The sequence below is a fragment of the Daphnia carinata genome, chromosome 1 (genome assembly GCF_022539665.2).
Source record: "Daphnia carinata strain CSIRO-1 chromosome 1, CSIRO_AGI_Dcar_HiC_V3, whole genome shotgun sequence".
Classification (NCBI taxonomy): domain Eukaryota; kingdom Metazoa; phylum Arthropoda; class Branchiopoda; order Diplostraca; family Daphniidae; genus Daphnia; species Daphnia carinata.
The window spans coordinates 6,950,083-6,975,893 of NC_081331.1; the positions used below are offsets into that span (position 1 = coordinate 6,950,083).

Genomic DNA, 25,811 nt, shown 5'->3' on the forward strand with positions numbered 1-25,811 from the left:
TTCCCCCTTACTCGGAAAAAACAATTGGGCTGCTTGGATGACGAACCGTTTGTTGACACTAAGTTTAAAAGGGTCGAAAAGAAGTTTTATGGATTGCTCTTACCGTTTTCGTCGAAAATAGGTACGCCGCCGAAGACGGTGGCAAAACAACACCAGCGGAAAGCGACCGTGATAAATAAGACGGTGACATAACTGGTTGATATCCTCATTTTTATTTTCTTCGGGTGGTTATTTCCCTTTTTTTTTTTTTTTTTTAAATTGTTTGTTCGCGTCTCGTGGCGTTTTGCGACGCAAAGGTGAAAACGTTAAGTACTGGCGTTATTGATTTGTTTGTTCCGTGCCAGGAGATAAAAAGCAAAGGCACAATTCGATTACCCAGTTCAATCAATCACCATCGGTCCACACAATCACTGTTGCTGCTGCAGGCGTGTCAAAGGTCATCGGCAAGTCATTATGACGAGCTTTTCAACGATGGGGGGCTTCCGATTCAGCAGCGCACCACCACACGAAAACACTGGCCGTCTTGGTTTGGAGGCAAATCAAGAAGGGAGCCCTAGACTTATTGTTCCCTTCTTGTTGTTGTCAAAGTCGAAGAAAGAGAAAAAAAAATGGTAATGATGCGACACAGGCTCCCAGTAAAGCTCGTTAAGAAGAGTCAAGCTTTTGATTGGTTGACGATGACAGAACGCCTCAACTACTTTTCTTTCGCCCTTTCGTTTTCGAAGCCTCGGCAGTCTGCAATCATCACGCGAATACACAACTGACACTCACACCTTTGACGGCCACGACTATGTTAATCGATCTTCTTCTTATTATTTCCCTCACTAGGTATGCGATTAATCAAGATTATTTTTCATCTATAAACACGAGCGATTCGTTTGAATAACTGCTGCAGACACTTGGCAAACTTTAAATTGAAAAACAAACAGACGACGAGGTATTTGGCTTCACACAGGTAAAACAACACAAACGTAAAGAAAACGGCCGCGAGAGGAGCGCAGCGGTACTTCCACACGGGCCGAGAGGCGAACCCAGACTGTTTCAAATACTGAAACCGTGGAACGGAAAAAGGAGGGGGATAGAAAACCAGAGAGAGAGAGAGAGAGAGAGCAAAACTATAGAGCGGAGCCCATCCGCAGCTGTACTACGTATGCGTGTGTGACCGACTCCGCAGGCAACCGCTGGCTCTGCTCCCCCATCCTTCTCTTCTTCATCTCTTTTTTTTTTTTTTTTTTTTTTTTTTTTTCCTTGTGCTTCTTCGTCGCTACACGGTAGGCCTTCTTCAACGAAAGAGTGATTCAATTGTAACAACAACAGTCCTCCGACAAGAAATTAAAGAAGCCTTTTCTGAACCGGTTAATCCTTCTATTTCGTTCTCATTTGGTACGGGACGAAAAAAAAAAAAAAAAAAAAAAAAATAGGAAAAAAGACTCGGGATGGGCAAGAGAAACCGTAGAAAAAAAAAAAGAAAAAAAAAATGCAACAGACAAAAAGGTGGGCTTTCAAAACTGATGTGAATGGTGGGCGGGTCATTAGAGGTCAGCCAAAGTGATACGATCAAAGGCGGAGGTCGCAACTGGCATTGCCACACAGACGCCGATATGCCGTCTGACTGAAAAAATCGTGTGCAACTGGGCACACACGCCCGACGAAGGGCGTACCACGCATAAATTTTAATCCGATTTTGTAACTTTTATGCTTCGAAAAAAAAACAAAAAAACAAAAAAAACAAATTAAAAATAAATAAAAAAGATGGAGGGGGGGGGGGGAAGGACACAAAAGCAATCAAACATCTACAAGGAGCATTACGAATGGATCGAAATCGACTGCGATTATATCACTCAACCGACTATTAACGTATTCCCAATTGAATAACGTAATAAACTAAGAGGGCTAAACGCCCGAACGAGAAGAGGGAGGAGACGAAAAGAAACAAACAGAAGAAACCAGATTGTGGAAAGAAAACATTCTCAGGCTGAGTGAGTGTCGATTGCGCGTGCACCATTTCACCACACAAGGCTCTAACGCGCCAGAATATCAAGATGTAACCTGTTATTTGGATTTTTTTCTCTCTCTCTCTCTCTCTCTCTCTCTCTCTCTCTTTTCTTGAAAGCTTCTTTTTGGATTTTGAGTTTTTTTTTTCCTCTGGCCCTTTCTCTTCAGCTTGGCTGATTCTTTTTAGGGGATCTGACACGAAGTGTGGAAACCACAAGTAAACAAACAAATGCAACAGAATTGAGAGAAAGGCAGATCCGTGTGTTTGTAACAGACCAATGCGACACTACGAGCTTTCCTTACTTATATAGTAACATACAACTTTTTTTCTGCTGGGAACGAGTTTTTTCAGATCAAAAAAGAAGAGAAAAAATAAAATAAAAAGCAAGTCCGGCTGCATTCCAAACTGTCGTGACCGTGCGCGCACACACGGGGTTCCTCCCTATTTCTGAAAACACGGAAGAGAACGATAACTGAGGCAACTGGCCCGATCTCGAAAGGCCTTGCTGGCCACTACCTGAATCCAGGTACGTACACACGCTTACACGAAATAGTTTAAGAACACAAAAACCGGTTGGTGACCAGCGCCATCTCTTTAATTAGACGAAATGTTTGTTTTGTTATTTGAAGGCGTCAACAGATTTCATCGCGATTCAATTCATATTGTCACCTGACGCTCGTGGAATCGTTCGTCCCTCCTGGCTTAACGTACAGCCAAAACATCCCATAATTCATTCGTGTACAGTATATCCGAGTCCCTTATCTATTTTGTAACTGGGTGGTAGCTGGAAATATCGAATAGCGTTCTCCTGTGACCGGCCATTGTGCGCGCTACACAATCAATAAAATTGGGAACAGGTTCGAAGAATAATTCGTTTTCAATTCAAAAAAAAAAAAAAAAAAAAAAAAAAAAAATCTGATAAGAGGGGCGAAAGAATAAAAAAAAAAAAAAAAAAGGCGAGAGAAAAAAGAATGGAATGAAAAAAAAAAAAAAATAAAAAAAAAGAGAAGATCGAAGAGCTCACAATCGAAACGACGGGCTACAATCAAACGATATAACGGTTTGATGCATTGTGCGCCGGTTTTGTGACGTATGGGCAGGGAAGGCGAACCAACAATGATGACAATAGTGCGGATAAAGAATAAGAAAATAACAACAAAAAAAAAAAAAAAAAAGAAGAGAAAAAAGAAACGAGAGAATCATCATAATAATAACCATAAAAAGTAGGTGGGAGGTGAATATTTTTGTCGCACACACACACACACACAGAGACACATAAGCTACGCCCCTATGACGCGATGCGGACACACAATAACCAATGGGATGACAAAAGATTTACCCAAAACCACTCGTCCATACACATGCATAACTGAACGTTTCGCTAGTTTTTTTGTTTTTTTTTTATTGATGACCTCTTTTCGGAGTCAGATGACCTTACGTGTGGCAGTCACTCATCGTCCATGATCTTTAAACTCTTCAAAAATTTCATAGGAGACAAACATCTGGCCTTTGTCCTTTAGATTCTAATTGAAGCCACGTTCTCCAAAGGGCTCTTTAATAACAATCCTGAAGCTGTTTGGAATCAAAAGACGCATCGTTTCTTCGAACGAAGGACGGCCCTCTTCATTTCTACCACATGTGCACACATAAGGCATCGTTTTGGAAAGATTCGCTAAACAAACTCCACGTCAACCCCGAAAGGCGGGCGCTAGAAGTTTGTTTAATCAAGCCGGCCAGCAAACCGTAAGAAATGGAGTCACGAACTACTAGATACGGATAATGCTCTCTCTCTTCTTTATATAAGATTTTTGTTTCTTTAAAGTCTGTCTTGAATACCGGTTCAACCTGTTCAAAGGGGAATCTCATCAACAGATCTGAATTTTTTTGGGTTAAATCCACATTTTGATATCTACAACAGATTAAGCATCTCTGCAAATTCAATCAACCGGTTGCCGAGGAATCCTTGTTTTTTTTTGTTTTTGTTTTTTTCTTTTTGTTTCGCTTTATCTCCTATTTCTCTTCTTCTTCAGTAGAACCAGAAGCAACCCAAAGAATGTGTTAATCCAGACGGAACGAAAACGCTGATCGAAATCATCCAGTCGATGTCACAGTAATAAGAAATCGTTGACAGACCAGAGAGAGAGAGAGAGAGACTGGTGAACTGATTATATTCGTAGTATCTTTATAGTCTTATCGGATCTGAGGGATTCAATCACGTTCTCCGACTTACAAGCTCGTAAGGACACGATACGTAACAAAAGCAGCAACGGCACAAAGTGAGCAACCGACGATCTCTCCCATCTTTTATTTCAAACGGGGCCCTTTTTTTTTTTTCTAGAGGTATACACAAGAAGAATGCAACCAATCGTCTTATTGAAAGTTGGATAATATTTTCCGTTCTGTCAAGGACGGAAGATTTTGATAAATCGAGCGTGTAAACGGAGCCACGTTAAAACAGAGAGAGACCGAGAAAAGGAAACCCTAAGATACGGTTTTTATTTTCTATGCCTTTTGTTTTTATTTTTTTTATTTAAAAAAAATTTTTTCTTTTTTTTTTTTTTTTTTTTAAAAAAAAAAAAGGGCGAAACAACTGTTTCCAAGTGGAAACAGTTCCAGATGAATTCCAGGCTTCACATTCCGTCTCATTATTATTCGCAGCCGGTAACCTCTCTCTTTTTTTTTTTCTTTTCTCTCTTGTCTCTACTTTCAACTCTATGTCGTCCAAATACACTGCTGCTGTATGGCGATAGCTGCTGGTGCTACACACACGGAAAACATCTCGTTTCTCTCATCAGCACGCACGCCATGTGCGCATAGTGCCACTGTCTTCTCTTTTTTCTTTCGTGTCTTTTCTCGAGTGAGCTCTTGTTTTCCCGATTTCTCATGGACACATTGACAGATATCTTTTTTTTTTTTTTTTCAAAAACTATAATTTTCAGCAGTGCTTTTTAGCCAGATAGATTCATCGACGCTGATATTTCTTGTCAGTTCCAAACAAGTTGTCTATTCAATCACGTTGTCGACGTTTTTCGCTTTTATGGCAATTCGGTCATATACTTTCGACGTTCGATTTTTTCCTTTTGTGAACTCTTACTCGCGGAGACCTGGAGTACGAGCGAAGAAACTGAACGAGAACAAAAAAAAAAAAAAAAAAAAGGAAAAAGATATGCTAGAAAGCATTTCAATTAAATACATTCTCTCCTCTATTTCTCGTTTCCTTTTCAAAAAGTAAACTTTCAATATCCCCCCCCCCTTGCATCCCCCCCCCCCCGCTCCTTGTCTGTGACGTGAAGGATTTTTTATTATTTTTATTGCTTTTCTTTTTTCCTCTTGTTCAACGCTGGGGTGGCTTATAGAAACATATGGAAAAAAAGGGAAAAAAAAAAAAAAAAGAAAAAGACTTGGAAAAAGAGAAGGAGGAGGGCTCGGTGGACCATTGATTGAAAGTGTCTCAGCTGGAGATCGCCAGCGACTTCATCCTCTTCGACTTCCCTGAATATGAGGGTACCAAGGGGAGGATGCAATAGGTTATTTCTTTGGTCGGCAACACGCCATCTTCAGCTGACTCTTGACACAATAGGCCTTGTGTTCCTATGTAAAACCAATCGTTCATGATCAGTATTCAACAACCGGGCATGTCGTGTTGCATGTGCGTACTCTATCAAGTGTACAGAACGTCTAGTGGAGACGCAACGTCAACTAGGTGTCGTTGCCTCACAAGAGGAAGAAACCGGAAAAAAAAAAGAAAAAAAGAAATGCATATGAAAAGGGTGTCAAAGCCTGTGAATGATTGCCGTTAGTCACAACTCCGTTCACGATGGACGCATCGCGGTCCCCACCATTAACCTTAAAATCAATTTTCCGGTAAAGATTTTCCTTCTCGGGGCTTGGCAACAGCAACGTAAACTGTAAAGAGACGCTTAAAAAATGTTTTGGTTTTGTTGTCTATTGTGCTGCAATATGTGTGCGTAAAAAATTTTGCAACATTTAGACAGCGGCTTTTTTTTTTGTTTTCAAAACGTACGATCTTGGAAAATGAAGGAATGTGAGGTGAACGAAATAGGTAAGATCGTTGATGATCGAGTTGATTACCGGTAACGAATTCGGAACGTTGTCCGAAATGATCAATAAAAAAATGCTAATTGGCCGTTGCTCTTAGGTGACTTTGCAAAAAAAAAAAAAAAAAAAAAAAAGCGGAGAGGCCAACAAAAGAAAGGGCAAAGGTAATAAAAATAACAAGGATGTAGCGAACAACACAAAGGACGGCGCGGCTTCGATCGACGGCTATGAATTCTTGAAGGAATGAAATGCCAAAAATGTAATATCGTTGCTTTGGTGGGGGGGGGGGTCCTGACAACCCTCCAGGCCCAGAAGCCAACCTACACAACATCTATGCGGTTGAAAGTATTGAGACACACTGCAAGTTTGGACTTTAGAAAAAAATTTCTTTATTTCGAAAAACTAAGTCCAACAAGGTTCGTTCCTTCTTATTGCTTTGTTTTCTCCAAGAAATTCATGTTTAAGACGAGTAATCGTTCAGTTTCCTACCAGGCATTTCTTTGATGGTCCCTTTTTGGATTTGTTTTCGTCGATTTTGGGAGTAACATCGCGGAAACCAACGGATGCGGCAATCACTGTTAAAGATAAGCATTAAGTATTCTTAACTGTCATTCCTCATTTTTCAATTGGCGTTACCGGATATGGTAACGCAAACGTAACACGTTCAGCTCGCATTGTAGTTTATTTGGACATACCAAAATCGAAAAGTGAAAAGGTTGCAAATGGTAGCAGGTTTTTGTGATATCGACGTCTCCCCGGGACACGTGTCACACGCTTACCAAATGATGCGATTTGACATGAATAAACTGCATACTGATGTGACGTAATGAATGCCTAAAAGAAAAAAAATACCAAGGGCGCAAAGAGAAAGGAGAGAACAATGTTCCTATAAAAAACAAACTGCGTCTAAATGGAATGTCTTTGAGGAAATCAGTAACACATACCGCGGTGTGTGTCCCTTAGGTCTACATTTTGCATAATTGCATCAAAGGTTTACAAGCAGCTTATTTTACAACATCAAAAGACAGGCGAAAATCACAACGTATATGAAACCACGCGGAAACCTGATTATGACGTACTTTGAAGAGAAACCCCAGTCTTGTCGTTCTTAAATTGCAAATCTCTAACGAAAGGCAATAACGTAATCGTACAAGTTTTTCCCGTTGTCTTAAACGGACCGAAAGTTCCCCCGGTTATTCGATAAAATGAATGACAAGTATAGGCCTTTTCAGAGGCCTTTTCAGCTTAACTTTCGGTCACAGCACGAACGGTCGCGTGACGGATAATTTCCTTAATCGAATTCCGAACGTTTTTTTTTTTCTTCCCCTCTCTCTCAGATACTTATGTTCGTTTATTTATAAAAACTTAAAGTAAAAATTCTAAACTACCGGGCATCGCACACAGAGACCGCGAACTCGCAAATAACAATTCACTGCGCATTCCACAACGATACTTTAATGAGAGCTCACAACATTCCTAATTGCGCAAGAAACATTCTTTCTGTCAATGTTTTCTGACTACAAGAATGTGATTGAACATTCGGAGGAAGTCGGAAAAGTTATTATAAATATACGCTTCGTACGGATCAGAATGCATGGCTTGGGAAGTCCAAGAATGTTACGTCCGTTTCCCTGTGTAATGAAATGCATCTTACACACGTGATTCTTTAACTGACTACCCGATTTCTTCCCGCGATGTCATTACAATATTTTTTCTTTTTTTTTTTTTTTTCTTGTACCATAATAGCATTTTCAATAAGGCAGATCAGTCACAAGACCAACCCGGAGGTTAAAAAAAAAAAAAATAACAAGTGAATACAGTTGAGATAGTGGCAGAAGTTTGTCCGACCGGCATGCGGGAAATGAAAGTCATCTATCACGGAAGAGTCGGGCTTTTTCTAAACGGACATCTTTCCCGATTTTTTCGTTTATCCCGCACGTAAAATGCAAGTTTTTTTTTTTTATTTTAAATTCACGTTTTGAAAGACGAAAACTGTTTTTCAATCTGCATTTGTTTGTTGCAGATGGATGTTACTAACTTTACGTCATTTACCTAAACGGGAAAACAAAAATGATTTCCCTTTTTTTTTTTCAATTTTTTTTTTTACTTTACCCGAAGCTTAAAAGTCTTCCCTTCGGCGGCATCAAGTTTTATTATGAAGAGAACCGGGAGGCCGACCGGAAGGTTGGAGGACAATCTCCACAAATCTTTTTTTTTTTTTCTTTTTCCTTCCCCTTTTTTTTCCCTTGCTTGTTTGGTTCTCACAATCTAAGTTGATGGATGACTTGGTATATTTTTGTGTAGCAGTTTGAGGCTCGCGATCAAAATGGCGCCCTGATAGTCACCGCAACACACACACACACACCCATAAATATATTCATTTAAATCCCTGAATCATTCCCGCATTTTGAAATTCTACCTATCCGTAAAAACTACAGGACACGTTTCATGCTTACAATAAAAACAGTAAAAAAAAAAAGAACAAAGCAAACCGGATGATCATTCTGTCATACAAGTTGCATATAGTCGGACCCGCATGAATGTCTATACTGCGCACTGCAACATAAACGAAGGGGAAATGACCATTAAAAACGAAAAACACATTGAAACCAATTAGGAACTTGCATTACAGATAATTACGGTGCACAAAGGACCCACAATGAGCAGCACTCTTGGGGCTAGAAGGCTGGAAATCCCTTTTATCATGTCGGCTCTCGGCTTGGCTGTGGGGGGTACGTGCTGTTGTACGACGGTGGCACGGCAAAAGGGAAAAAGGCTGAATCAACAAATAATGCACCGATGGTTCGCTCTCGATTCGACCCGTGTGTTTATTGACAGGGCGGCGAGCGACGAGAGAGGGGCAGAGGGACAGATAAAAGAAGGGAGCCAGAGAAAAGAAGGGAGAAAGAAATGTTTAGGTTCGAAATTCCCGCCGATTGTTGGATGGTCGATCCTGCGTGCGTACATCTTACTTAAGCCATTTAAAAAAAAAAAGCCAGCCCGTTTTGCCCGCTTTACCACCAATGGTATTATTTTCAAACTACTTTTAATTAGAACCTCTTGCACGATCGGACGCAACAATGTTCTTTCTGTTGTTGTTTTTTTGTTTTTTTTTACCGCGTAAGAACAATGCTCGCCTCGCCTTGACAGTACACGCGCACGCAATGCGCTATCGCTACCGAATATCGAACAAGAGTCACGTTTGCACACAGCAAAACTTTTCCTTGCCAAAAAGAAGAAACCCCGAATGAATATTTAAATTCCAGTTTTTATTCGTTTTGCGTCAGACAGGTGACAAGATATAATACCGATTACTTTGTGTTGGCTAACCACAGCGGATAAGCAGAACAAAAAAAAAAAAGGAATAATTATCTTAAAGATTATTAGCATAGAAGAACACGAACAAGTCCATTCTGTAAGAGATTTGTTAACATTGTGAAAGGATTCAGGTCCGAATTCGGTATTTTTTTTTTTGCGATCTAATCAGCCATTAAAATTAAGGTGCGCACAACATCTCGGCCACCAAACTATGACGTGATTGACAGCTGGGGGGGGGGGGGGGATTAGGGAACGCAAACAGAAGGGAAGACACACACACACAAAAAGAAGACAAAAAGAGAAAAGAAAAAACGGATATCAAGTAAAGCCCAAGTTGTCAAAAGGCAGCTCCTATTCCGGTGGGCGAGAAAGTTCCGGCCTATAGTTCAGACGTGGACCCCTCATTTTGGGGTGTCTTTCTTTTTTCCCCCCTCTTAAAAGGCAAACAAGAGTGAGGGGGGGAAGTGATGGAAGAGGGGCGTCCGGACGCAGCTGTGAAACCCAACAGAGCAGATCCAGCAGCGGTGGCGTAGCAAAGCGCCAGAGACAAATAGACGGCGTATAGGAAAACTTGCGGCCAAGAAGAGGGCGGCGGAATGGTGGAAGGATCAACGGAACGTTTGACGGGACGGAGAAAAGATTTCTGTTGTGTATGTAAAGCGATGCAGACTACCGGCTGACTGACAGTCGGGTGAGAAAACGAGTGATACGACGAGATAATGGGCAGAGTGAGGAAAACGGTACAGTCGGCTCGATATGCGTGTCGGGCTATGAAGACTAGTTCCAGCAACCACGTACACAAATGTTCAATCGTTTTTTTTTCCAACGCTTCGTTGGCTGATTAAAAAAGGACTACTCCAGAAAATGGAACGAATAGTGTCACGTAACATTGCGGATTTCGAGTCTGAAAAATGTGTTGCTATCGTTTACTCTTTTTCATTTTCAGATGTGTCAATATGATAAAGAGCCACCGTTATCCGGGGACGTTTGGGAAGTGTGTGATTGCGCACACGCTTCACGGATCAAATGATTTTCTCCGATTCGAAACGGACGCTATGGTCTCGTTTGCTACGGACGAATTGGCGTTGGCAGAGCTCAAATTGCAAAGTTGTCGGAAGCACCAACCGCTTCTGATTAGATGCTTTCGAAAAGAAGAAGTGCTGAAGGCGTCCAGGAAATCCTTCGACGCATTATTTACTTTTGCCGAAGAAGACAGACGGGCAAGACCGAGTGTAAAACTCATTAGAGCTAGTCGGAGGGGCTGAAGAAGGAGCGAACAAGCTCAGAGAAAAATGTGGAGCAAGGCATAGAGTGAGAGACGGGCGACTCGCCGAAGAAGAAGTTTTTCAATTGCAAAATGATCCGATGACATTTCCATCACACACAGTTGAAAACACATGGCGCCTGCAGACGGCGAGAACTGGACACCCACGCCGCTCGCGGTTACTACTAACATACTACAAGCGCTTTGAAAGCAAACAGATCCCCCCCCCCCCCCCAAAAAAAAAAAAATAAAATAAAATGAAAATAGAAAATCCATCCAACAGGCTTCTCGGGATCCCTGGTGCAAACTGGAAGTTCCGTTTGCCGATCCAACGTCGAAAACAACGTAGTTTTTTGAATCCATGGGAGACCATTATATAATTTTTTTTTTACGCGGATAATTTAACAATGACGGCCTGGGGGCTTCCAGTTTTCCACGCATTGATATAAAACAAAGAAAAATAACCAGCCCTTTTTTCAAGTTCCAGTTGAGGACCCAAATCGACATATTTGTGAATTAGAAATGATCTACCTATTGTGCGAGTTAATTGGACAAGAGCCGAAAAGGCAGTGAAAGTGGCGGAGAATGTGTTCCAGGGAAAATTTGAGACTAATCCCTGCGTTTTCTTTTCCTTAGAGGATTAAATGGTTCGCTACGAAATACTCAGTAATCCGTTCATTTGTTTGCCGTGTTGGCCAAAGCTCTGCCTGCTATGTTATTACTTAAGGGGGGAGATGGAGTTCTTGCGGCTAACGGCAGTCGCCTAGGATCAATGCGGATTAAGTGCTGGATACAAGTCCGACGGGACTTGGGCGGACAATCCTGTGTCCTCTTATTTGATAGCTACCTAAGATTTGCACACCATCGTCAGCTGGCCACTGCTTTTCCTGTTAAGCACTGTGCCTACTCAATCGCTTCCAGGAACGAAATCAACGCCACCCTTTTTCTGCCCAAGTGGCTGCCGTAAAGTTATTTTGGAGGTTGTTGGCAGTAGCAGGATATAACGTATGTACAGAAAGCCTATCAATCAAATAAAACATGATCAATCAAGGAAATTTCGAATTAAGTGTTATAAGCCCAAAAAACGAAAATTCCTAGAAAAATCTGTTCGCTCATCAAAAAGAATAAAAATAAAGCCTGCATCAAGAAACTCTCAATGGCAAGTCGTTTAAATACGTTTGGAGCAGCACAACGCCACCTATTTTTATGTCTCTAAGCTTCTACACGAGCCACAACGTCCTCTGATGGCTAAAACTTCAACTAAAAAAGGCTTTTTAAAAAGTGAGACATCTAGTGCCGAATAAGAAATGTCGCAAAAAAAGAGCCAAACCGGGAACGACAGAAAAGATCAATCCTCAAACTATAGGGGCGAAAAACAAACCCATACAGTAGAATTTAAAAAATTTAAAAAGATAATATAATTGTTTTTCGTTCGTTTTATGTAACACTGAAAACATTTAATACGCGGCGCTGATAACATCATTCATCAGCTAAAGAAAAAAAGAAGAAAAAGAAAAAGAAAAAGACAGACAGCTTGGCTTGTCTGTTCGTCCGATCAGTCATCACATCGCAACATCAGCTAACAGAGAAGGATAAGCGTAGAAAAACGTTCCATAAGAGAATATTAATACACATAGAGAAATAGATGATTATACGGCAAAGCCTTTTCTATATACATAAAAAACTAATTGCTTCAGTCAAATCTCGAAAACCACGCTCTCGTTCTCTATTTAGACTATTTAGAATATACTGCGCGTTTTTGATAAAACACGTGGTAAGCGATAAAACGGGGGGAAAAAATCAGGAAGGCAGAGACATCCCGACGGAGCAGCCAGGTCCCTCATCACCACGACCGCTGGTCATATTTTATCTAAACGCTCACGTCATAGACTACACGCGTATATATACAGCTGTTTGAACCGAAATATTTAGAGCAACATATAAGTAACGGGACGCATGTGAATCCTGGGAGTTTGCAGCCACCAAAAGGTGCTGCACTGCTCAAAGAACACGCTATAAAAAGAAGAAGAAGAAGGAAAAAAAAAAAGGCAGAAAAAAAGGAAGAAACTTCCGTAAATATTTACAATATCTACCGACCACCAGTTCCAAATTGCTGCCGAACCCCATCTCCCTTTTGGTCTTGCTCTACGTCCACCATCTCTTTTTTTTTTCTTCTATACTTTGTTTATTCGTATACGATGGCCAAGCACCGTCTAAAGATAGGCCAATCCCCTTTTTCTGGTGGGCTACTCTATATTTTCCGAAATTTTTGTTTTTCTTTGTAAGAATTAAAGTTTTCTTTTTCATGTCTGTCAGTATGAGGGACTTCGCAGAGTTCTAAAGAATGTTTATAATTCACCGCTTTCTGAGCAGGCAAGTGTTGAATTATTTCGTAAGACTTTGGAACTTGTCTAGCCGTGGTCGTAGTTATGTTTGGGAAATTCCACAAAGCTGACCTGCACCTGATGGCAGTTTACCAATTGCTGATATGGGAAATGTGGTGGAACTGCATCAAAAGACGAACATGTCACGCAATTATAAATTTCCGAATAACAAATCAGACATGCGCAATATGCCATACCATCGCTATTTTTGTACGATCTGTCTTGATTACATCTCTTTGTAACGACCAAAGTCTTTGAAAAAAAAAAATTCCCTGAGCCCCCTTCTCTGTTGTCCTTCTTCAACGATATCTCTTTCTCTCACTTTTTTTTATATATTCTTTTGCTTCTTTTCTCTATATCTCTTTCTCAAATGTAAGAGAGTGAATTCGGACACATTGACTTTGAAACGACCGACGCAAAGGGCGCCCGTCCATTCAATTCCTTATAATGGATTGGCATCCGCCGGATCGGATCTCAATCCGAACGGAACGGTATCAAATGATTTGGAAATGCAGGACGGGTGGCAACAGCGGCCGAAGAGACGGTGGCACAGCTACACACAATGAGCTGCGCCGCTCCGGTACGCTCGGCTTTTAGCCTTCGCATTCAAGATGAGCAAGACCTTTTTTTTTTTTTTTGAAGCCAACTCTTGAATCGACTGATTGAATGGTGGTGCTATCGATAGTATGGCCTGCTCCTTCTTTTTCTTCTTTTGTATTGTGTTGCATGTCGGCCGAAAACGATTCATCTAGATAGTTGAAATTGTAAACTTGAAAGCAGTTACAGCCTACTCTCTCCAAGTTCACTGTCTAACTTCAACTTTGAACCCTTGCTCCCTCTCGCAAGAGCAATGCAAAAAACAGAACCCCCCCCTCAACAAATCGACTCTGTCCGCTGATGCAATTACCGGCGATGGATGGCGAGACTTGGCTCGTTGGCCATCACGAATGCCTATAGGACGGGCTTTTTGAAGAAGTAAGAAACAAGTCAAAGGCAGTCCAATTTCGTGACGTGAGGACTGCACGTCGATCAACGAAGATCGTTTGTCAACCTAACGTAAGAAACCAAGGACGTGGACGACCATTAGACACGGCACAACGATGGAAGAGCCCATCAGCGTTGCGAGCCCTTCGGCCTTAATGCTGAGTTGAATTGATTTCGGACTGATAGTAGCGAGATTACGGGTGGACGAGATGAGGTTAGGACGAGGTGGGCAGGCTTAAGATTAATTGGCTGCGTCTCCATTAGGGCCGATGACTATTATCACCGCAATGAGACAAGTACTGAGACGACGAATAGACAAAAGAGAATTGCATTGCTAACGACGCCTATATGGATACGCTAGACGAGTATTGTTACACGAAAAGTTGATGATGCAATCAACACTTCTCCGTTGCTGTGACAGTGCTCAACTGGGACGATAGCGGATGAGATTACTATGCCAAAGGCTTCTAACTGATTTTGGTTGCCACACTATTTCTTTCCCGCTGGCCACGTACGATGTACATCATTTAAGGAGATAGAATTTAAGTTACCTATAGTATTCGTGGTTGTGCCTACATTTTTTCCGCCCTTCTCCCCCCTGTACAAGTGTACTCTTTCATCTAGAATCTTGGCTTCTTTTGCCCATTGAGAGTAAAAAAAAAAAGACAATATAAGAAACGATCAAGTTTATACTACTCACGTTCGGTTAATTGGTTGCCGACCTCAATAATGCTATCCATAGTCCATCGTCTTTTTTTTTTTTAAGACTTTCCTCTTAAGGCAAAATGCTCCATTACGTCACTAGCTTGCAAATTCTAGTCCACCGTTCGCCGTCCAATAATTCGGCAACATAAAACGAATAATCATTACGGACATAGACGTCCGTTTGCGCTAAATAGTTCCACATAAAAGGCTTTCCCCGTTTTGGCCTCTTTATTTGTTACTTTTCGACAACCAGATTCGTCCTAAGCGGGATTTGGGTCGCGAAGCCTATGCCACTGAATCACGAAAGAGTTTCCAATGATCGATGGAAGGAGGCGCGGTGCTCTATGTGCGATTGCTCCTATATAGCCCCTGTAGCAAGCCTGCTGGCCAAAAAAGTGATGTTCAAGAAGAAAAAAAAAAGCAGAAAACTCTGGAATCCATCACTCTTTTCTCTATATGAATCAATCATTGAAAATGGGATTTGCCAAGATGGCGAAGAAAAAGTAAAAAAGCTAAAATAAACGACAACAAAACAAAAACAAACACGCAATGAATAATCTTACCGCTTTCAGTGTCGGAAGACGTCGCCGTGTCCAGCGCGGATTTCGAAGCAACAGCATCCGGGGCTCCTTGGGCGGCTATACCTATAAAGAAGAGATGAGTATTAATACACATGTATGCTGGCATCATTGGGAAAGAAGCCCCACTATTGGGTTTCGTGACCAAAGAAATAAACTTGTGCTTATTGTAAATGTCCCGCCAAATACAAACTCGGCACAAAAGTTTCAACAGCTAAATGGTAACGCAGTCTAATAGCAAAAGTTCTCTCTATCCGATTGTCTTGTACGTTCAACCTTCTTGTACCCTTCCTCTCCTTCCTTAGATAATTGAAAGAGTCAATCAGAACGTCGGGTAAGGGTTTTTCCAACCCTAATTGAGCTACATTCTTTTGAATCCCTTTGCCATCCAACACACAACACACAAATAAAATAGAGTAGAATCGAACTCGATCAAGTTGAAGAAGACCCGTGGAAGACGGCAAAAAAAAAAATATATATAGGTGAAAGGGTCATCAAACGAGTCTGTCTCCGAAAGTTCACTGTTCCGACTGACTTCTTTCTTTGCTGTCTTTCTTTTCTTCTATCGCCCTTTCTTGTCTTTTCTTCTTTTGTCGAAAACAAAGACGCACACAACGATACCAATCAGTCGAAGCAGCCGGAACTATCCGTTTTAAACAAATCGAATGACAAAGAAAATAAAAACAAGAAACGAAATCGGTAGAAAATGAAAGCAGAAACAGTTTCCACATTCAAATGGCGGAAACAAGCACGCATTTTTCACAAAGCTTGCAATTTCCATTTTCCACCATTCCACGCGCATAATATACGCGATTTATTAACTTACGGCGAATTAGAAAGGGCATGACTTTTTACGGCAAATCAAACGATGGCGGTTATTCACCACGAAGAAGAACGTAACCGAATTTGAAGCAATGAAAGTCATTTATTAGCGCGTTGCTCTTGAGCAACATAATTCAATTGCCAGTCGATTTTCTTCGTCACATCATTAGTTGAAAATCCGCAGGACTATCTGCACTGTGAAGCAAGTAAAACGAGAATCCCTTTCTCGGGACGTGATGGATTACCACTCACGAGTGCATTGAATGTCGTGGCCAGAGCTGCCGAAAACTCGCGGAACGGTCTACAGCTAGAACATGGACGGAGAGGAAAGATAGTATAGAGAGGTGAGCCACGTCTTCTATATCTGTTTCTACTCGACTCTGGCTGCCGCTGTACAACAACGTCATGGAGAAGGAGAAAGGGAAAAAAAAACGAGGAGACATATCAGCGTGTGTCGCTCCTGCCTCGTGATCAAAGGGACAAAGCGAAAAGAAAAAGCGACGAGAGAGAGAGAGAGAGACGGAAAAGAGGTTCATTATCGATTACCTACTTCTCTTTCTTTTTCATCCTTTTTTTCTCTCTAACTGTTGGGGGTTTCCACGCGAATAGAAGAAGACTGAAGAAAGAAGAATTATAAAAGAACGAAGAGAGGTCATGTCGGCTACTCTGACTGGGAAAAAGAGACGTGCCACAAAATTGACCAATTGACTAGCAGTTGGCGGTGTTTTCACGTTCACCGACAAGACTTGTGATTTCTTTTTATCTTGTCTAGTCATCATCGGGAATGAATTATTGCATTTTGCTAAGTGAAAACGATTGGAGCTACGAGCAAGGGCAAGCGGGGCGTGTCTCGTCGTTGAGTGATAAACTGAGAATTGAAATGGAAAACGACTCTTTTGACATTTATGTAAGGTCCGTAGCCATAGATCTCGCTGACAAACATTGTCGTTTCTCCTTTTGCCAAACACCCGTCCATGCAATTGTGGCTGAAACAAAAAAAAAATATATACTGTCGTCTTTGCGCTCCTTCCACCAGTCATTCTGACGGCCAGATATTTCGTTCTGATCCAGAGCCAAAACTCGCTAATGAGGTATCAAAACATAAATTTTAAGAACGAAAAAAAAAATAAATAAATAGGGCAAATTATGAGGCTAAACACACTACACAGATGTCTGTTGTTTTTCGATTCGATTTATTATTATTACCAAGATGAAAGAAAAACGGGAGTTGATTTGTACGGGGTTATCACGTACCATGTGGATGTCCAGATCGGAAGAAAATGGAGACCCTAGCAACTGTGGTTTCTATACAACCGTAGAATTACTGGGAGCGGCTATCGGGTTCTGGACCCATTCAAAAACATCGACTCGGGGCTTTTGGTTCTTGTCGGGACGATTTACGGTTTGTGACGGAGAAGGTACCCCCAACAGAAATTATTTTATAACGGAGCTGACGTGAGAACTGCTGCTATTGTCTTTATCCACGTTCCATGTTTGGTACTGTCCGTACCCTCTTCTCTTTTAGTTTGTACACATTTACACAGAGCCCATCGAACTCGTTGAAAAACTTGTCTTATTTTGTTGATCAAAAGTTGAAGTTTTTGTTAGTGTTTACCGTGCCGTATGGCCGGACACGCGGACGTGTGTATATACACAGGCAAAATTGTGTTCATATACAGAGTGTGGGCTCCGACCAACAGTCAATGGCATGACGTAGGTGGAGCTAATACGAAGAGGAAGATGGCGGAGACCGAATGGAATTGAACGAATCCATCTGGTCACATGCATAAAGGCAGAGAATGCCAATTCACGATTGCTTCTTTCCATTTCTAATACACAAAGCGTTTCCAAGTTCCCATCGACGGAAGATAGAATAATAATAATAAAAAAAAGGCGAACGACTCAATTCGAAAAAAAAAAAAAAAAAAGATTGCCACTAGTATGACAGAGCCACGTTATACGCTAAACACTAGCAATTCAGGTCTTACGGGAGCGTGAGCTGGCTTCGCGCTGCACGGCATGTGTACGCTGTATTATGCTATTGAAGCGGCTAAACAAACAAATGCTCCAATTTGGACGGGGAAAGAGCGCACTGAAGAGCCTTTAGAAAAACAACAACCGATTGCCTCCCGTCTTCTCTTCGACATCGTTCGCCCGTTTGCTAACAGCCGCCCTTATACAACGTCGATCGAACGCAGCTTTAGTCGTCTCTCTCTCGCCCCCCCCCCCCCCCGACTCCTCTTTTTTCGGCTTCCTTCTATTTCCATTTAATCGTTGCATCGTCGAACAATATATATATATATATATAAGGAGTAGAGAAGGAAAACAGAAAACTAAAAAAAGAGAACGCCAACAACGGATGACGAAAGCAGCAAATTCACGCAGAGCCGCACCTTCAGACCCTCCCCCGTTTTCGGCCAATGTTGTCTGCACATTGCAGTCGATTCTTCTTGCAAAATCTAAGTCGTCATCAAACAGGGCAACATCCTACCTATGGCGCACTAGAGTTCCGCCCGAATCTAAACACTATGTGTTCCATCTTGATTATTTTTGAAAACGTCTGTCCTTGTCTTGCGAGACGGAAACATTTCGTCTTCGTTCTCTCCATTTCTCCATCTTGCCAAGCGGGAACGATTTGACGGCAAATATAGTTATGGCAATGGCCTGTTTGCCTTTCATCGCTCAAGGTATTTTCATGCTTTTTCGAGTGTATAACATCCCATAGATGGATGGGAAAACGCGTCCCCAGATGAGCCAATAACTACTAAAAGACTATTTCGACATTCGCCCGAACGGCACTTCTATCGCCGCAAAGGACGTCATCATTCAAACGCGATTTCCACTTCGCGTTCGACCTTAACAAATGCATAATTTTTGTTTTATATTTTTTTTATTCTTTCGTCGCTGTTTTCTACATCTTTTTTTTTCACCCTTCCTTTGTGGTTTTTTTTTTATTATTGACAAACGGAATCGATACAAACAGACTCTACTATGCCGACGAGATGTCGACAAAGTTGTAACTCAATTTCCCAGCAAATAAGCCGATGCAAAGTTCCATGAATTGAAGAGACATTCAACGCCTTCAACGCATCAAGTTGCGTGATTCCGTTAGTCTTTCGTATGTGTCTATTCGTTTTTCTACATTTGTTTTTTGTTCTTTGTTTTTAGTTGCCGGTTTTTAGTCCATTTTTTTTGTGTTGTACTTCGCGAACAATTCGTTGTCGAATTCCAGTCAGCCAAAATAGAGTCACTTGTCGTCGTCTGTTGTGGCTGTCGTGAAATATGGGCATCCCAATGACTACCCGCCAATTAAAAAAAAAAAAAATGAAAGAAAAAGAAAAGAGCCAACTGCAAGTAACATACGTCATGTCAACGTTTGATCTTGCTACTAAATATTTTGGCCAAAATTCCTGGCGATCACGCGACCAAAAAAAAAAACTGTCTGCAGCAAAATAAACTTAGCAAGATCAAACGAATTCTTTGACAGGAAACTGACCCAATGATAAGGTTGACCTCATACGGGGTACGTTCTTTGTCACGTAACGCATTTCTAGTGAGTATATTTGGAGTTGGCCACAACATCGCAACCCGTTCGCATCGGACGGCGCCTCGCCCGTTCTAAACGCCGCGTTACCTGACCATCTCGCAAACACGGATTAAAGTTTGGAAGTTGGGAATTAAAAGTGAATGGAAGACAGTTTCAAGGAAGACTGCCCTTTTCCGCCACGTACATTTCCACGCCATCAACGACATAAATCTCTCAGTCGTCCGTCATCGAGGACAATCTATGGCAAACTCGTTGCCAAGTATCGGAATGGCTGTGTTTACTAGCGCGTTATTACCCGACGCTATCTCATATTTCTGGTCCAAGTCAAGCACATCGTCGACGTCGTTCGGCGGCATCATCACCGTCGTGCAACTCTTTCTTTTTTTTTTCCCCTCGTTTCCTTTCATTTTGGAGTTTGAATCCGCCTCCCTCCTCCCTGAGTGTGAAATAGACGGACCATGAGCACTAGAATAGCCGGACGTTTTCAGCTCAACACTTTGCATAAACAGACTCTGTTCAAAGTTTCTTTCTTACAGACGGCCGAACGACCGCCTGCTGCGGGCAGAATGTTTAATTCATCTCCGCTTGGCAGATTGCGCGTTGGGCATTCATGGCCATTCTCTTCTTTTCAAACGTAAATACTTTCGGCAAATAAAACATATTGGGCCGGATAGTGCGATTGCTTGAAAAAAGGAACCAGCTCAGTTCGAAATTCTTTGAATCTTCTCGCTCCTGACTTTGTAGTCAAACGAAAAAAATGGCGTCACTATTCTATTTGATCAATAAAACGACCAACCGCCGTTGCCAATCGCCTAAAGGCTTTGCTTTTTAAGGCTTTAAATCCACTCATCGTCCTGTGTGCACACACTGCTCACCAGATCATCGTAACGCATCACGAGTAAATAGTACACGGATATATCCACTGAAATTAATCTGCGTATTTTTCTCAAAAACAAGCACACGCACAAAAATAAATGTTTCGTTGAAAATTAACGATATGGATTTTAACAACCGACTGGATTTTCTGTTAAATATTGCCGAATGCGTTGGTGGCCAACTGTCTCTGAATCGCTAACGATATGAATTTTTTAACGACGACGTTATGTTCTTTGCAGTCTAGCATGTAATTTGCAGGGGGTGTTACGCTGAAGAAGCGGATCGATGGCGAGTGTCCGTTACAAGATGGTATCAAATGTAAAGCTATGTAGGGAAGGTTGACACTTCCGTTCACTCTTCCAACGGGCCAGGAAACGCTATATACCACGGCCAAGTCCGCATGCATAATATTTGAAAGGTCGGCAGTATGTTGAAAAGCCAAGCGCAAAATTTGCTTTTTTCTTTTTAATTATATTTTATATACACATGTATATGTGTGTATTTTTTAAATGCAAAATACGCAGTAAGTCAGTACGGATTACTCGTGTACAACGCAAGTGCATGCAAACGTCATGACAAATCAAGGACGTTGTAACGAAACGTCAATGGTACTCGGCTTCGTCGTTAACGGTTGCCCCACTAATATGTAACATGTTATCCATTTGTTGGCACACTAGTGGGAAAAACCATACGAAAGCTGATATAACTTTGATATGTTACATTTGATCGTTACAGCCGAGATGCGCAAACTCATCCAATACGACTCGCCGTTTCCGTATATCGCTAATACAACCGCTTTCGGGGGACAACAAATTGAAAAGAATAATTAATTGAAACGACGTGAGTGAGGAAAGAAAAAAGAAAAAGCCAAAAACATTAACGATGGATTTGAATTGTTCTGTTCGTTCTTCCCGAAATCTGGTGCGACATCCCCGACGAGCGTGATACGATGAGACGTGTATGGCATGACGAACGCGAATCGTAATAAAGAGGATCGAGTTATCCTGCTCCAACCTCTCGTTGCCTTCAATCGAGTGTGTGTTTGCGCGGACGTCAGTTCGGGATTTGTGAAGATGTGCGAACGTTAGTGAAGGAGAAACGGGTTCGAGCGGGAATGGCGGAACGGCATGTAATTGATGCATTTTTTTTTTTTTTGTTGTTGCCTAGAATGGAGGACTATCCGTCGCCCTGAGATACTCAACGGCTCGAATTGGGACAATGGCGCAACGGCGGAATCTAGGCGGATATTATCCGGGAATAAGTACACAGACCGGCAAAAGACCAAGGAGAAGAGACGCGTTGATAACATTAGCAACGTGTGAGCAGCAATCGTGTAACCAGCCCTCCCCTGAGCGTGAGTTTTCGTGCTAGTCCGTGTGCATGTGTGTGGGGGACGAGGGGGGTTATGAACTATGAACGCTCGAGTCGAATAACCAGACGGGGAAAATCCATCATACTGGGTTATTTTCCTGCTATTCTGGCATCCACACACGCCCATTCTACGCTCGTTTCTCTCTTTTTCTGCCTTACTTTTTTTTTTGTTTTCGTCTCTTTTTTTTTCTTAATTTCTTACCCCCTTTTTCTTATTCTTTTTGGTTGTAACTCATTTATATATATCAGGAGGGGCTTTTTTTGTTGTCGGCATGACGTACTGTAGAGTCTGGTAGGATCCACGGACTCCGCTGTTATTCGCGTTCTACTTCTTCTTTTTCCTTTTTTTTTTTCTGTTTGCCCATTTTCTTTTTCCATCTTTTCTTTTTCCACGGTCTACCCTCTTATGGCGAATGGCATTTCCGTTCATGTCTCACCCGTTGACGTCGCACGCCAGCTTTCATTAAAAAGCCAACAGTAGCAAAGAGCAGCGACGCGGGATAGAAGAGAGTTAGCATCGGGTTGCTGGCACACACTGTATAATAACTACCTACTACGCTTTACATAGTATAGGGCCTACATCAATTATGTGAAATTGGTGAAACGTCTCAGAATCGATGAGTGATTATTCAAATGAAGTTCAGAGCTCGTTGCCTATTCGATTGGGTGAGGAGCGCTCTTTTGTTCGTGACGGGCACGCCATTATTAGAAACCCGTTTGGAACCAACAAGGAAGAAAAAAAAAGGAATTTCAGTTGATTCCCTTTTTTTTTTATTTTTCTTCTGACATTTCACTCAGACTGTAGTTAGCTATAACGTTGACTGCTGATTGAATCGTTTGCCCGAGCGAAACGATCGATCAAGATGGACCAACGCGGCTGAGTTGACTACAATTGCGGGGGAATTTGCGTAGACGATAGATAATTAGAATACGTCAAGAAAATAAAATACAAATACATGGAAGCGGAAAACGAATTGACGTGATCAGAATAAGACATCTCGCCTGCTGGATGAACACGTAGCTGCTCAAAAAAAAAAAAAAAATATATATATATCTATATTTTTTCAACCCCAAAAAATAATATTAAAAAATAATAAAAGGGCGGGAGGTGGGGTGAAACGCGATCGATCGGATGGGCAAAGTCCTGAACAGCCGGCGAACAGGCGGAAGAAGTGACTCGACGAGCAAATCGATGGCGACAACAGAACGACACCGAAAGAAGTAATAGAAAAGGCGGCGGCCAACATTTCAATCTTGCCACTTTGCATCTGAGTTGGCTGTTTGACGACCTTTTGGTCGAAACCTGTGACCGTACCAAACTGGATTCGTTTTAAGTGCATACTCAATTCGCCCCGTGCTATATGCGTATGCATTCCTTTTACCCGACATTTCGGGCACGTCCTCGCCGCTCTTTCTATGTAAATGAAATGTCGTGCGATTATTTCACCTAGACGCCATCTGACCAGATCACATCCTCCACTTCCGTCAGGTGCAGATTTTTAAATTCGCGCTTTCTCGGCTTTCGGAGTTTTTCACTCAATTTTTTTTTAACGTAGTTTCCATTTTTCTATTGGTTGTTAAACGATAACAAAATTGTGAACGTGCATAACAATAAAAAAATAGTACCGGGTTATGATGTTCACTTAGTTACTGGCTCTTGCGTCTAAAAATGATAACGCGAAAGCCAAACGCAAAAATACATAAAAGGGGATCCAAAAAAAAAAAAAAAACATCACCACCATCACGAAATAGAATCGGGATGATCGAAAGGGGTGGTCGATTGCGGTTTCTCGGTTCATTTGGATGGTATTATCCAATCACGATTCAAGGCTGAACGGAGAACGTTAAAAAGATTCTGATAGGCAACAAGACACAGAAAAAAGGAAAACCTAACTAGAATTAACGAGACTGATTATTGGATTCTTTCTATTTTCAAGATTACTGGTGCATCGGCATTTGGTGCGTGTCTTCGCAAACTTGTACAAAGACGAAAGAATATTGCTTCGATAATAGGCGGTTGAGACATTAGGCCGACCCGACGATCGTGACTCTATGCAGCACACTTCGCTCGCACTTGTCCCTCATCCAGGCTCTAACGCGATTAGCATCACATACAGGATAATAGGCTTATAGTATCTTATTAGCGAGAGAAAGAGAAAGTGGACTCATGACCATGCACCGCAAAGACCCAAACAAACAAGAAAAAGTCATACAAGGATGAAAATAAAAAGTACTTGTACAAAAAAAAAAAGGCCTATCCGATGTTAGACCTATCGGTACCGGTGATATTTGGGCAACCAATACGAACTCTGCTAGTGTCTTCTATGCAGTTTCGTGTACCGTTCAACAACGGGAACGTCGGGAAGAAAAAAAAATGGAAGGAGGAAGAAAAAAAGTCATAGAAGAAAAGCAAAAAAAAAAAAGACATGATGGGAGCAGAATAAGAATCAATGAAGAAGAAAAAAAAAAACAGAGACAAAATGGGGGAGATATTTCATCATGGCCGCGCCAGACCAAAAAACCTGACTTATTGCTGGATGCTTTCCCATTTTCCTTGATGGCAATCTTTGGTCTTTATTTATTTTTTTTTTTTTATTTTACCTTTTTTGTTTCTTTTCTCTCCTTGAAAAGAGTATTTTATAAGCATATACAGTAGATCTTATCTGAAATGTAGATATCGGTACATTTTTTTTTCTGCGCGTGTGAATGTGTGCCGCTTGTGCGTGTACCCGCGTATGCGTGTGACATAATCACATGGAACAAGGTAAAGGGGCAAAGCACCAAAGAATCGATGCTCAACAATGGCCATATATATACTGCTACATTCTTTTAACAAATGTATTGTTTGTTTCCGTTTTTATTCGTTTTTGTTTGTTCTGTAATCGATAAAATCAGATCGAAAATGGTCTCAAAAATACAAAAAAAAACAACAACAAAAAGAGCGAAAAACGACATGTTTGAGAACTGATTTCGTTTTGGTTTTATCGTTTCATCCTATTCCATGAACATGAGAGGGACATGGTTGATCCATACGAAATTTCAAATCAAAATCAAAATAAATCATAGAAAGTAACATATTATGCGTGTAGCCACAAACAGTGAAAGGTCGAAATCAAAATGAAACGAGATGCGTGTAAATGGACAGATGGACGCAGATCGTAGGGAGGCGTTCGGCCGACAAACTGTCAAAATACGAATTGAGTATTACCGGATAAATCGAAACCACCAGAACTCAATCAAAAAAAAAAAGGAAAACCTTGGGGGAAAGAGGGGCAAAATGACAGGAGGAATCATACATTGGCGTATATATATATATATACACTCTCTGATCAAAAACTGACACGTCTAGCACAATATTTATTTGTAATGTATCAAATACAGAATTTAAAAAAAAAACGGAAGGAAAATAAAAAAAAAATACAGTATAGAATATTGAGAGCGAGAGTCACTATTCGAAATGCCAAATCATTGGGGGATGATGGAGTTCGAGATCCATCCACTTAATTTTTATGACTTTTGACGGCTTCGATGTTGGGGGAAACGTCTACCCGTTTCCTGTCACACTGTACACACTGTATTATAGAAAGTAGACACGCTCTGCTGGCTACTAGTGGGTGTGTCCGCGTTCGTACGCGTTGGGCCCAGCACGAATCAGCTCGTCGGTGCACGCGCATGAAGCGTATGTTTTTTAGCTGTGAGTAGAGGAGCCAGGCAGAGCAAAAATTCCTACACTTTTTCAGCCTACTCATATATAGATAAGGAAGTGGAGTTGGGAAAGAGGTAGAGCGAGCATAAAGAAAGGAGAGAGAGTGGGTGAGAGAATAGAACACGTTCAATAAATCACGAACCGAATCGAAATCAAATAAAAAAAACTTTGCAGTTCCAAAGTGTATAGAGCTGGCGCCCA

The 25,811-nt window shown here is 41.4% G+C and overlaps 1 protein-coding gene across 2 annotated transcripts in view; it reads right to left on the reverse strand.

The window, feature by feature from the left end:
* The window catches only part of LOC130691402 (inactive tyrosine-protein kinase transmembrane receptor ROR1-like), a 103,555-nt gene that overhangs the window by 41,579 nt on the left and 36,165 nt on the right, over positions 1 to 25,811 (reverse strand). Inside the window, exon 2 of one of the 2 annotated variants that reach the window (XM_057514352.2) lies at positions 15,274 to 15,354. In XM_057514352.2, coding sequence (XP_057370335.1) covers positions 15,274 to 15,354 — 81 coding nt within the window. Of the gene's footprint in view, positions 1 to 103; positions 1,007 to 15,273; positions 15,355 to 25,811 lie in introns of those variants that run through there. The other variant, XM_059495682.1, reaches the window with a different exon arrangement.